Here is a 14,230-nt window from a genome sequence, read left to right on the forward strand (position 1 = left end):
ACCATGACACTGTCTAGCAAACTATATCATGATTAAACTGAGAGATCGCGTCCCAGAAGACACACAAAAAAAATATTCACAAACAGATAAGTATTTATAAGAATACCAAAAAACAAGCTCGAAGGACAGGCCATGGTCAAGATGACCTGCTGAAGTTCAACCCAAACGTCACAATGGGAAAGGAGAGTGATTTTTAATGACTTTGCAACTGGCATGGTTGAAACTGCTGATCTACTGAGATTACCACACACAACCATCTCAAGTATTTAGGGAAAATGGTTAAAAAAAAAAAAAAAAAAAAAAAAAGAAATCTATCAAGTGAGTGTCCATTCTCTGGGTGAAAATGCATTCTTGATGCCAAAGGAAAATGGCCAGCCGATTCAACCTGATAGGAATACATGGGAAATCAAACCTTGAAGCAAATTGCTACAGCAGCAGAATAACACACCATGGTTCCACTCCTGCAACTGTCAGCTAAGAATAGGAGACTAAGGCTACAATTCACATGGGCTCACAAAAATTGGACAACAGATTGAAAAACAGTTTCCTAGTCAGAGGAACCTGAACTTCAGCAGGTTGCCAGAAAGGTACTAGCAAGGTGTACCTAACAAAGTGGCCAGAAAGGATCTATTATTTTACTTAAACAAATGCAGCTGACTATTTTGTAGGTCAGATTTTAATTTTCAAAGTCCAAATACCAGTAAAACAAGCCAGCATTCCTAAACAGAGTTGAAAGGTTTGGTGGCATTCCTAGTCATAAGTCTAACGTACTCCATCATGTATCACTGGTATGTCTAAAATGAGAAGAAACCGGAACATGATGAAGTCATAGACAAGTCAAAGCGAATGATGGAAGAGTTGAGAAAGCTGATGTCACACTGTAGATCAGGTAGACCAAAGAATTCTAAACTCTCACAGCGGTGTAATCAAATTCTCTGCCTCTCCAAAAAAGGGTTCCTATTTCACAAACAGAAGTGCATTGTAGTCAAGGACATAAATTATTCTAGGCATGCAGAAGCTAACTTACACTTTCAGGCATACTCAGTAAAAAATAGACTCAGTTATGTACTGTTATCTCAGGTGATTGCACAATTGGTTTCTGTCTGTGACTCATATTTACTTTAGGTAGGCCTAGCCTACCTAACCCTGTGTATAGATGAACACTGCTATAATACTAGGTGTTAATGACCACAACAGTTTTCTTAATTTGATTTGTCTTTCAAACAGAAACATATTTTTCCCAAAGCTGCATAGGCACAAAACCAAACATTTGCTCTATATTATATTCAGCTTGTCACTACACCACCTATTTGAGCATGCAACTTTGCAAGGAAATGTAAAACACCCTAATACGCTGGTCTTTGTCACAAAAAACTGGGCCTCAAAGTTCAAATGCTTGCCGTTTGTACCTCTGGGCACATATCCAACTGGTTCCACACCCACACACACACACACACACGCGCGCGTCTTAAAGAAAAGACAGGGGGGGGGGAGAAGAACACCTGCTCTATGAAACATTTTCCTTTCACCTGGCTCTAAAACACCAAATATTTAATTACGTGGGCTCTAATATGGACTGAAAACTCTTTGAAACTAACCGTTTACTTGGTCTCTGCATTCTCTATGGTTACCGTTTTTCACCTTATCGGGTTTCACCTGTTGCTAGACATGACCAAGTGTTCTATTACAAAACAGTTTGCTGATGACAGACATCACTACTGGTAACTCTGGCAGGCACGCACCACGCTGAATCATACATGCTGACAAAGCCAAATAGAAACCACCTAAAGTAATTTAGATTAAGTCACCTTGGGAAGATTTTAGCCCCACCTTATCACAGAAAGTTATTTCATTCGCTTATACAGTTCTATTTAAATACTTTTGCTTTACATAGCAACTCCATATATAAAACCCACTGCAGAAGAAAACACTAATTATTAACTGCACATGTGCAAATGAAAGGTTTGGTGCTTGAGCTGCCGGGAGCTCGTCGGGATTGCAAAATATAAGGTTTATGGGAGAGTTTATGTCTTCGGAGTTAAAGTGCCAGTTACTTCCTCATATGCTGACTTTCTAGTACTTTGACCTCAGTCGTGAATCCTATTGAGCACCATTTCAAGCTGCACTGACAGCTGGTGAGAAGCCAGCTCCAAGGGGCGAAAGTAATTACAGGTACGGTGTCAGCTCGCCGCTTTGTAGCTTTACTTAAAACTTTAGAGGAAGACAATCAGTGGTTTACTGCAGCAGTTTGGTGCCCACCCCCACTGATGGTTACATGATAAAGGTGCAGGAAGTTGAACCAGTGGGATACTCACAAATTTCTTTTTTCCATCTCCATCATCGTAGCTCTTCTTTGATTTCTTGTCCTTCTTGGGACCAGCAGCTGAGGCAGAACTCCCCGTCTGGTGATCCATATTTCTACCTTTTAATCAGTTTCCTTGAATTGGATGTCAAAATAAACAAGTGGAACAGTAATCCTTTTTTTAGATTTTAAACGTCAATGGAAAATGCCAACTCCTAATTCCCAGGGGCCTAGGCTAGTGCCCAGGCTAACTAGCCACAATTAGCGCAGTGCTGCTAATAATTTGGTAGAAAGCCAACAGACAAAACGAGCCCCTGTTTAAGCCGCCTCTCGGTATCACTGGAGGAGGGAAATTCAAAGCACAGCCCAACACAACTCCTCGAGACGAAAAGTACGAAAACAACCTGTTGCGTTAATAAAATACAAAGTGAGGACGCCACTCTATTATTTCCCACATGCAACACAAGTCCAAGTTTTTAGAAACGTGGATTTTAGGTCCTGAATGTATGCGGTACTATCTGAGCTAACCTTAGCTTCAGCTAGGCTAGCTTGTAACAGTTAGGTAAAGGAAAACACAAAACAAAAAAACTCTTTCCGCTATCCACGAGTTGTTTCGACGACCACAGCGCGAGCGCTAAATTGGTGTTATCAATGACCTAGGTCGACGGTGTGTCCTCAATTTGTTTCCATGGCTGTTAGAAGTTAGTAACTTTTTAACCCCTGGTTGACAGAGGGGAAGCAAGTACGTCTTTAGCAATAAAGGCGTCTTCCTGTTCTTCTGACAGTCCGCTCTGCAGTAGTTGGAGGGGGGGAGGAGCCTGTGTTCTGCCGCTTCACCTGAGAGGATTTATCTGACAGCTCTAACTCCACCGCATGCAGCTGATCGGCTAGACAGTTTCCAGGCATGCCGTGCAAGTTGAGACAAATAACCGGTGAAATATTTACATGACAAAGACGGGAGAAACAGACACAGCTGTGTTTGTGTCATAAATGGAACCTTACTTTTATCTAATTACTTTAATTAGCTTTTTTATGTATACTGTAGAATGCAAGAAAGTTCAGGCTTTTCTATACAGTGTTGTGCGAAAGTCTTTAGCCAACCGTCAGTTCTTAATGTTTTGCTAGGAAAATGGAAAATATGTGCAGAAATCTATTAAAATATGTGCAAATGTAGATGGAAGTACAGTATATAAGGCAACACGATCATGTGTACAATTCTAACAAGCTTGACAATCAATGCTTAGTATGACCACCTTTATATTTCAACACAGCTTTAACTTTTATACAGTTATTTTCTTTATGTAATTTCTTTAAAATTAAATTTAGTCTCTGTCCCAGGCTTGTTAAAGGATGCTATCCAAAGCTTGTGTTTGGATTGGCTGCCTTTTGTTCAATTGTCTGTCAAGATGATCCCACACTGCTTCAACAATGTTGAAGTAATGAAGCAATCACACAATCAAGCATTTAAAATTACAAATGTTTTGACAAAATTTTCCAATACCACTGGCAGAAATGCATCCCCCAACCATGACAGCCTTCACTGACTTTTACACTTGGATGTGGACACTCACTCTTCCACTTCTACATTTGACATTCCTCAGCCTTTTATGTGTGTTTTCTTACTTAAAAATGATACCTTTCCACTGAGATCATTTTGATGACTTCTTTTTTTGCAACTTCTTTCTCCACTTGTTCAGTTACCTCAAATTTTTTAAGCACACACTGCACACCATTCTTAGACACGGCAAGTTTTTGACTAATAGCTCTTGGTAAAATCACCTTGTTGCTAAAAACAAACTTATAGATTCTTTCAGTAGGCTGCAAGTAACAAAGTGCCTAACAATACAATTTTTAGTTATTTTCTCTGTTCTCTGTTATGTGTAGACAACACAGTTTCACCCCTTGGATTAGCTGCCTGTTACCCTTGAATGATTCACAGGTCAGCTTTAAGTGGCTTAAAAGTTGTCTGGTGATGATGTGGACTAAAAATTAATAAAATAAATAAATAAAATACAAAAAGTCGAAAGGAAATCTTTGAAAGAAATTAAAAATGTCTGGTGAATTATTGTTTATGACCATTTTAAAAAACATTACAAGAAAGCCTCAATTATTGGAAACAAACTATAAAGACATTATACATATATTTTCTTATGCTTATCTGTTGCCGTGTCACAGGGGGGAGAAACCTAAGCAGAGAAGCCAAGACCCTATTCTCCATTTCATCTGGGGAAGGTATCCAAGAGGCGGGCTACTCCGATGCCTGAACCACATCAACTGGCTCCTTTCGATGTGGTGGAGTAGTTAATACTCTGAGGCCCTCTTGTATGAGCACTAACACTAGGCCCCCATGCTACCCAAGCCTACCTCAGAATATGAACAAGATATATATAATGGAATTATTATATATTACATTTGGAATTATATATATTAGTGTTTGTGTGTATGTGCGTGTGACACAATGTAGCTCAATGCATTTATATTAAAGACGACCTGCTGAAGTTCAAACTGAGCATCAGAATTTGGAAGAAAGGTAATTTAAGGAAGTTTGAATGTGCCATGATTGCCAGAGAATGGTCAGAGTGGTAGTTCTCTGGGTGAAAATGTCTTGTTGATGCTAGAGGTCAGAGGATGGTCATGCTGCTTGAAGCTGATAGGAAGGAAACAGTAATTCAAATAATCACTTGTTACAAAGTATTCAAAAGAACATTTCTGAATGCACAGCACACTGGACCTTTAAACACCTGCACAGAAGACCACACTGTGTACCACACTGAAGCTTTAGGCAACCGAGGCTATAGAAGATGGTCGAGTCCCAGTTTGGTGTACAGGAAATTAAACCATCGTGCCTTGTACCAACGGCTCAGTCAGTTCTAAAAGCAAAAGGGGGATGTAAACCAGCACTAACAAGGTGTTCTGAATGAAGTGTCTTGTAAGTGTAAGTAGCGTTACAGTCGAGCACTAAATCGGTTCAAGAGAGGTATGAAAGAACTTTTTTTTCTCCAGTAAAATCTACTGAATTTCATGTAGCCTGAAAACTCAGTGTTCTTTTAGGGGGTTATATTTATATCATAATTCTAAGTCTTTGAAAATCTATGTGTAGGACTGACCTAAAAACTGTTACTTACTCTTTTATTGATGCACATTCTTTGTTAATCGCAGGTAGCTCATCTTAGTCCCACAGGCTGGATCTAAAACAGAATTTGGTTAATGACGTCGTTTTTGGTCCTCTGCTTGTTGCTTTTTTTTTTTCTTTTTCTTTTTGCTTCGTAACCACATTGTGCATACAACTACCCAGACTAGGAGCTCCACCTAGCGGTACAAAATGTCAACTTCAGGCGCTGTAGTGTGTGACCAGAGTCAATAGGCTACGGCTAGTCAGAGAAAGTTAATTGACTAGTAGAAAGCAATTGTGGTGTTTCCTGCCCTGTACTGTTTTTGATTTTTGATTTCTTTTCATACACAAATGCAATTGACACAGGGCAATGATTAGAAAATAGATACACAATGCATGTGCAGGGAATCACTGCATAAGGAAGGAATATAACCAATTTTCTGAGTGTGCTAAATAATTGCCCTATTCTTTTTTTTTTTTTTTCACAGAATCTTCCAAATAAGCACAACGCTGAGCAAATTTGGCCTTCTGTCTCCCACTTACATGGTGTGATTTCAGGGCTGCACTACAGACAAAAATAGTCACCACGTTTAGCTCTCCAGCGCAGTTTCGCATCTCAAACGAAGCATTCAGTAAACACTGACTGAATATCCTAAAGATAAACATTTAAGTTTCCCTGGCTTAGGTTATTTTGAGATATAAAGCCCAACACTTGAAATTGAAACCTGCGCGCACATTACACGCGCACAAGTCCTACACTCACACGCGCGCGGGCACAGGATTACAGAGATAGGCTCGTTTTAGCTGTCCTGGTATGTGAGAGATGTTTTCCAACAACAGGATTGGTGAGGATTTGCGCATTACCAGTGGCACTGAAGCAGACAACAGTTTGGTTTATCGCAAAGGACTCGCCATACTTTTCAGCCTCGAGTCTTCATTCTTCAGAATATTAGAGCTATAAATTGCGAGAGAAAGGTTAATTAAAAGTGAAGGTGCACGATAAGAATAGCAGCCCTGTGGCACTCGTAAAAGCCCCTCTACGGACGCTTTGGATGATAAACAGTTGGCCCTTCACATCGGCCGCTGCAGCATCGTTTTCAGCTTTGCTATTCATTTACAGGCGTACAGACGAGAATATTGCCACTTCAGAATACATTTGAATATCTTTATGCGACGCTATAGGTCAACGATCTGGCATTTGATAATTTTACAATGGACAAAAGGTTGGAAATCGTCTGGTGACTGTTTCGTTTCACAAGACAAGACAGTTAAGTTACAGTCTTACAAAGTATTTCACATACAGACTACTGTATAGATCATTTCTATGTTGGCAAAGTGAAACATATTTTAATTAGACAAATCAAATCAAGAGAGAGAGAGAGATGGGGAGAGAAAGAGAGAGGTTCACTTCCACATAGTCAGTGCCAAAATGTGAAGCCAATAAAATGAGGTAACACAAGCTTGGGAGCATAGCTGTAAAGGAATAGTATTGATTACGCTTTGTGCACAAGAAGGTTTCAGCAATTATTTATCAGTAACTACAAGGTTGTGGGTCTCTAATTAGAACAGGAATGATTGGCCACTTATCCTTCCACCAGCCGTAGACCTGCACTCCTCTTTGCCATCTTTTTGATTTGGTATCATGAGTCTTATAACTAAGCACGTGGCATCATATAACATAAACAAGTATTTGACTGAACAGATTCCAGGTTACTGAGGCCTTAGGTTGTCCAAGACAGCTAACAAAGGCAACAACTTCATTTGTCCAATACTGTATGTGCAGCAGCAGCAGTTCATGGGTCGTCCTTAACCCCCCTGACACGAGTCTCTCTAAATACCAGTAATCCAAGAAATTGGACCTTTGGGATCTGGCCTACTTGTAGGAGGTCCGAGCCTCTCTCAGTGATCTGTCATATGGCATGGAGGCGAAGAAAGAGTTCCGGAGCTGACAGTTGATGAAGAACACAATAAGCAGCACCAACAGGAAAAGCAGCAGGCACATGACTATGTAGGTGATCAGGTCCGGTTTGTGGAGCTCGCCCTCCCGGAGTCCTCCTCCCCCTCTTCCCGTGGTGGGTCTCAGGAGTGCATCCACGCTTACAGAGCCACCGTGGGAGGCATTCAGGGAGGAGGGGGCGTGTGTGGTGGATTGTGCCACGAGCACCAGGTCGAAGTCTGGGGTGTCGGTGGAGTTGAGGAGGATCTGTCTCAGCATGGCGCCTTGCGAGCTCACCGACAGCGTTGGTCTTCTGGTGAATGAAAACATGTGGATAAGGTTATGGAGTCTACTGACCCTTTCTTTATTCAGCCTGCCCAGTTTTCTATTTATGATACAACAAAGCGATACAAAGAATCAGCAGATGTCACTTTGCGGCCAATTTGAAAATAGTGTTTTAGGATAAGAATATCAACGTGCGCTTCTGTTAGTCTGACAAGGTCACGGATACAAAATGCAGGACACAGGATCAGTACACGGTGATGCCATCACGAAAGCACTACAAAGTAGCCCGGAGTGACACTGTAGATTTCTCGAAATACTGCTTGACATTGTGATTTCGCTCTTTGCGGAATCCCACAGCGACGTTACTTACTTTGGTGTGAGCTGCGAAGAGTTCCGCAGGTGAACTGAAGAAGACAAAATCTCGGCTCCGCATTCCTCAGCGTCCCCAGCTCTGTCTGCTCCAGCGCCACCGAGGACGCGCCGTGAAAAAGCGGTGGGTCGATAGTTTCAGATATACCCCCACAGACGGGTATGATTATAGCGCAGGGTCTCCTGTCACATCGAATCGAACTTTTTAAATCCGTATGAGCGTGGATCAGACATCTACAGCAAAGCGACACACGCGAGTTTCCACTTGTTGGCTTTTAAATCCAAATCGACTCGCTACGCATGTAGTTGCGCACAGACTGGCTACTGTAGCAGTATCCAAGTGACTCTGGGTTCTGTCAGAGGTGCTGAACTTCAACGACGATCGCTGGTGCGCACACGTGTGCTTGTGCGTCGCTGTGCGCAGTCGGCTAGAACTACTTAGCCTGTGCTTGTACAACGCGCAAAGGAATCAGCGATGCCCGCTGTCGAACTATTTCTCTCTCCTTTTATCCAGTAAAGGATCGATATTTGCTGAATTCACACTACAAACTGTCTGCTCTTACGGGTGCTCCGATCCAGTGCTACTAAAATGAAATGAAAGGAGATATTAATGGGAGACAAAATGCAACAGCACACAGCTTCCCATCTCCTCCCTCGGTTGCAAGTGTGTGTGTTTGTGAAAGTGTGTGTGTACGTGCGCGCGCGTGCGTGTGTGAGAGAGATTAGGAGAGGGCAGGGACAAAGCTAGAGACACGTCACCGGACAAGGACGTGTGTTGTAAAAATCTATCTATTTGTCTATCTATCTATCGTCAGTGTCCCTCCGTATAATTTTAGTCGGTGGTGAGACAAATCTGACTCAGTGCCATTTCTGGCCCGGCGTGGGGAATGTCTCACACTGGTGATGAGAGAACAGGAAAAAGGTGTGAGGTTGGAGAGTGCCTGTAAGAACTAACGGGGTTATTTAATCGTAGGATGGGTCCATCTATTCTACAATTGTCTTACAGTCTTAGTGCCTGAGTTACCCATAATGGTAAACATTAAATGCATTTAAATAACACTGCTGGTCTATTACAGTTTAAAAAAAAACGAAGAAGATCTATTTATTCAAATGTGATTTATTTGTTTTGAAACCTGTGTGTGTCTATGAAATATGTTTGACATTAGTACTCGACACTAAAAAGATGTTCTAAAGATGGTGATCGAAGGACAGTTTGCTCTTACGTGATGTTTCTGAAATGGGTGTGCATACAAAGCGAAAGTCCCCTAAAAGCTGTGCCGACCTGTTTCATATTCATCCGCACCTGTTCCGTCACAACAGAATGGCTGGCAGGCATCGAGAGCAAGGACAGAGGGGCACACACACATGCACATACACACTGTATGCAAACAGCAAATTAGAAAATGACTTTGATGCCGCATTGACACAAACTTGCATGCACACCCACACTCATACATTTGAGGCAAACTACAAATAAAAGACAAACACCCAGAGGTGTCCTGGTGCCCCACATCAACTTTGTATTCATGGATAAAGCGGATTACAGTGAACCACAGTTTGATGGAATGTTAGTGTCATATGGGAAATCTAAATACAGCCTAAAGTCTTGTTTACATAGTGGAGGGATAGCAGTAATTATGTCAGAAGACTCCTGTTTATTTTTCACATTTTAAATATATATGGCAGTCTGCATCCATGCTGTATTTTCTCTCCATGAGCCACCTCATCTCCATCACAGATTCAAACACAAATGCACATGTGAATCTGCAAGCACAAAGGAAATTTGACCCATTTTGCGTGAGTCTCTTCAAGTGGGCATCAGGTTGACAAGTGACCTACTAACACCACTTAATCAGGTGGTGTGGTTTAATTGAAAGGAGGATAAGAAAGGGGAGAAAAAGGTTGTGACATCCTCTAATATATATGTTGAATTATGTCTCACTCTGTGGCTAATATAATAATTATCAGTCTCCGAGTCACAAAGAGTTTTCATTAGGAATGTTGAATTGTAAGCCTCCACCAACTTCATTAAGTGTCTTTGCATATGAAACTTTTTCTTTGTGTTTGTTCATGTGCTCCTTTAAGCCATGTATGCACACGCAAACACTAAATAACACACCACTGCCCCTATGCATCATATTTTTACATCCCACACTTTGAGTTATCTTTGCCTCACTAATTCCCCCGTGTCTCTTTTCCATTTCTCTGTTGTGTGGTCCAACTTCTTTCCTCTCTACACCCTCTTTCTCCATCTTTTTCTATTTCTTAATCCTTTTAATCCACAAAAAAGAGAGGAAAGACGACTCATCCATGAAGCACTGTGAACTCAGAATGGAGATAAACAAGAAAACTAAGAGTTTGGGGATTTTTCTGACTTTAATAATGTTGTTTTACAAGAAGAAGAAGAAAAAAAGAGAGAAACTTAATGTTCCTATTGATGGGAACCTAACCAAAGGCAAATGGCAAGTCAATCAAGTCAACAGGGATTATGTATGTGTAGCCTACACAGTCCAGCCACACCACTCTCTCTTTCTCATTAACACACGCAGATAAAACACGCAATGATACACACGCCTCTGCGCTGTCAGCTAACTGGAGAATTGGGTCTGCTCACGGGCTGTTATTATTTTTTGGATTTTCAGCGGGAAAGATGAACTTCTATAAAGTCCTTCCTCAAAGCTTTCTGCCACTGTTTTACATCAGTAAGTCTCACTCACTATTAATTATTGCCATGTCAAGCGATTGTGAAGAAAAGGGCACTAACAAATGAGGTGGTAATCTGTACTCCTGACGATGCGTTACTCAACTGTTACTGCTAATTCCTTTGAGGCTAAACAGCTAAATAGACTCCGCTGAGTTTTGTTTATTTTTTGCTTCATGAAAGAGTAATATTGTTTTCTTGCTTTCACAGCAGGAGCTTCAATTTGCAGTGCAGTCATTTGCTGCAATGGCAGGAGTCCAATAGCCACACAAACATATACTGTCTGCAGAGGCCATCCATCTCTGCTACACTAACACATAAAAACAATGTTAGCAAAGCCCCCAAATCATCAATAATCAATATTTCCGAACAATAAAACCCCATCCGTTTGTGAGTTAAGACAGGCACAGGCAGATCCACATGACACCTGACAGCGGCGATGTTCCCAGACACACTCTCTAGACTACAAGACAGAAATGACAGAGCGAGACGGATTACAAGAACACTGAAACACACGTGTAGGAGACATCTGGCATGTGTAAACCACAAAGAGGAAAATACACATGCAGCTACACACTTACATAAACACAGACAGAGAAAGGAAAACACAGCACAGACGAGATGATCACTGATGGGTGCATGTGTAGTTAGGGGTCTTTATTCTCTTATGTCAATGCACTTCCATTATCAGTGGGATTGATTGCCAACAAGAACCTAAAACAAGCTAAAAAGATGACATGACAGACATCTCCCCACTTTTATTTGCTCTAATTGTATTCATTTTCTTCCAACTATCTTCTCTTTATCCTCTGAGGGAAAAATCATCAGGCAAAATAGGATTTCTCCTTGCCAGCGGATAAAATGCCCCCCCTTTGGCAGAAATCAGATGCTGCACAATTAGTCACTTGATTATCTCACCAGCACACCAAATGCTGCTTCTCATTTCAGGGAGAATTTATAAGAGATGGTTTTAACTTGTCTTACAGTAAAAGGACAAAAATACTCAACATGAGCAGAGGCTCTCACATCGCAACATTTTAAACTATATATACATTAAAAACCAGCACATTAGCATTCAGTCCTCTTTGTGAGGTCAAAATATAGTTCAATCCTGAAGAGCATCGCCTGAAGGAAATAAAATAAAAGTCCACAGTGAAATTACAATAACATTTTATATGTGGACTCAGATTCTAATCCAGGGCAAGTGGGCTGCACTAAGAAAGCAGACTCAGCCTTTACGGGTCATTTCAAAGTGTAATCTTAGGAAATGTAAGAATGCAAAGATGCTGACTTGGAGATAGCCTCGCTGTTTCATTCTTTTTAATTTTCATTTCAAATGTGAGTAATTTTCAGGAAGTTGTGTTTAGGATCAGTGAAAAATCCTTTTAGGACAGAAGAGCGGGAGCACCTGAGGTAAGCTATTCCCTGGTCTGATATCTGTGCAACAGAACAGAGTTTCACCTTCCTCACACTTGAAACACAAATAATCTGGACGGAGGAAAAGGATGAAGGTGTGGAGAAGAGTGTCACAGGGAGCAGGAAAAGAAACAAACAGATCAAGTGGAAAATAACAGAACCAGTGCTCCTTACTGGACATAAACTTTGATCCCACCATCAGCGTGTTTGTGTAGCTGAGTATTACTTCTGCTGTTTACAGTCACATTCTGGGAATACGGCCTCTGTATGGAGAACAAACAAAGAGATGCTGAAACAGACGAAACAAACGGGAGATTGAAAAAATGCAAACAAGTAAAAACACGAGGGTGGGTGAGTAAGTACAGAAAACAAGAACAAAAAAACAAAACTGGATCCAAACAAAAAAATGACAAAAGGGAAGGAGAGGAAAAGTGAGTCAGAAGATGAATGATAGAGCAAAAGCTATGACCAGCCCATAAAAGGGAAACTATGCTGTAGGTACATAAATAAACTGAGGGGAAATGTTGCTGCAGCAGCTCTGGGATTTTTATAAACATAACTTCCTCTCTACGACTCTTTTCTTACTCACAAATGAGTCTTGCAGAAGACTCATTTTTCTTACGGAAAATGAGTCTTATAGAAAAGTGAATGGGAGAATGTTTGCACTGCAGAAAATGTAGCACCGGGTCCACTAGACTCCTTAGTGGTCATTCCACAGGTGTTGTTCACTGTCACGATTCCAAAGTGGATAAATGATGAGAGCCGACTACTACTAAGTTGTTGATGCTGATGATGTTGATAATGAAATACAGAGTCATGCATGAAAAGTACTGTTCAGTGCTGTATATGACTGCTGTTAGATTTTCAGCATTTATACAAGTCAGGTGGACTGTCGAGTGATATTTTTGCATCCTTTTGCTGACTCTGATAGTTGAATGTTTACCCTGTAAGTTAACAAACGCTCTGATCGCTGGAAAATCTTGTAGATTTTGAAACTACACAATATTGTTGAGCATTTGTTATAAGGTGGTGGTAACAGGTGGCGGTGACTAGTGTTCAGGAATTAAGCTAATCTCTCAGGATCAATACTTTTTTCAGGACAGAAACCGTGGCTCTTCTCAAACATGTAGCTTTTTATTTTTAATAATAAACCTAGAAAACGGACTGATTTCTAGCTTTAATGCTACAAAAACTTTGAAAATGGTGCAATTAAATGGTATTTAGTGCTTTAGTTGAACTAAGAGGCAGAATAATTAAAATCCCAGTAAAGTATCTGTCTGTAGGCACTTAAAGAGAAATTCTGTCAGATGGTCAGGGCAGGAACGGTAAATTAGTTTAATTGTCCTTCAGATTATTTTAAATAGCAGACCAATAAAGCCCTCGCTACCCATTTCTATCCCGAGCCTCAAATGTGGTCGACAGAAAGAGCTCTTTCTGGGGGAAAGATCTTCTTATTACAGAGATGCACACCTGACACATTTATCTTGTGTGAGAGCATTTCATGCTTCTCACTTTGCAATTATGAGTGCACTCATGGCTGCAGACACTCTCATTCCTCAGTGCAGCAGCTCACGCGCCTTAAGGCCCTGTTGAGCCACCTGGAGAGCTCCTCGGAGTTGTCAAACGAGTCCCCTCATCCATCTTGAACCAGCGCAACATTGCTTTAGAGAATTGGTAAAGACTTGGCGAATCTTTCCTTTTGAAACCCCCACACACCACGCCCACCCCCACAGCGTCAGACCTCTCAACTTATCTAGAAATTGCACATTTGGATTTCACCAATGATGAGAATTTGTAATAAGGTCCCCCCCAAAAAACTGCAGATTTTTACAGACTCTCATGTCAGCAAACAGGAGAAAAAGCACAGAACATTCTATGCTGTCTTTTATCTGAGAAGTGAGTATGATTCTAAGGCTGTGGTTACATGCTGTACAGCTGACCTTTGGTTTGTTTAAAAGGTTTTTCTTGATGAGCTTCTCTCCAGAGGGCTTTCCCCTAATGAGGATTGTGATGGGAAAGTGAGAGGGCCTATGGGTGTGAATGGTGCCTTGGACAGGAGCTGTCTTTGTGCGTTATCGTGCAAAAATGATGAGCAACACTGTGGCAGGG

The 14,230-nt window shown here is 41.1% G+C and overlaps 2 protein-coding genes across 2 annotated transcripts in view; both read right to left on the bottom strand.

Moving 5' to 3' along the window:
- Nucleotides 1-3,085, bottom strand: part of LOC146677717 (protein diaphanous homolog 1-like) — a 71,771-nt gene extending 68,686 nt beyond the window's left edge. The window contains exon 1 of the mRNA XM_085380063.1: nt 2,316-3,085. Within this exon, the coding sequence (XP_085236189.1) occupies nt 2,316-2,414 (99 nt within the window). The 5' untranslated portion in view covers nt 2,415-3,085. The remainder of the gene's footprint in view (nt 1-2,315) is intronic.
- Nucleotides 3,086-6,532: 3,447 nt separating this feature from the next.
- smim32 (small integral membrane protein 32) lies at nt 6,533-8,689 on the bottom strand. The gene is made up of 2 exons (XM_085382577.1): nt 8,006-8,689; nt 6,533-7,663 (listed from the first exon to the last, which is right to left on the bottom strand). Exon 2 carries the CDS (start codon nt 7,627-7,629, stop codon nt 7,288-7,290), a length of 342 nt encoding a protein of 113 aa, XP_085238703.1. The 5' UTR covers nt 7,630-7,663; nt 8,006-8,689; the 3' UTR covers nt 6,533-7,287.
- Nucleotides 8,690-14,230: the final 5,541 nt, after the last annotated feature.

The sequence above is a fragment of the Rhamphochromis longiceps genome, linkage group LG2 (genome assembly GCF_057381845.1).
Source record: "Rhamphochromis longiceps isolate RC_006_pf linkage group LG2, R_longiceps_female_GT1.1, whole genome shotgun sequence".
NCBI lineage: Eukaryota > Metazoa > Chordata > Actinopteri > Cichliformes > Cichlidae > Rhamphochromis > Rhamphochromis longiceps.

Bases quoted from the DNA above. Each gene is read 5' to 3' on its own strand.
- smim32 (XM_085382577.1), bottom strand. From the start codon at position 7,629: ATGCTGAGACAGATCCTCCTCAACTCCACCGACACCCCAGACTTCGAC.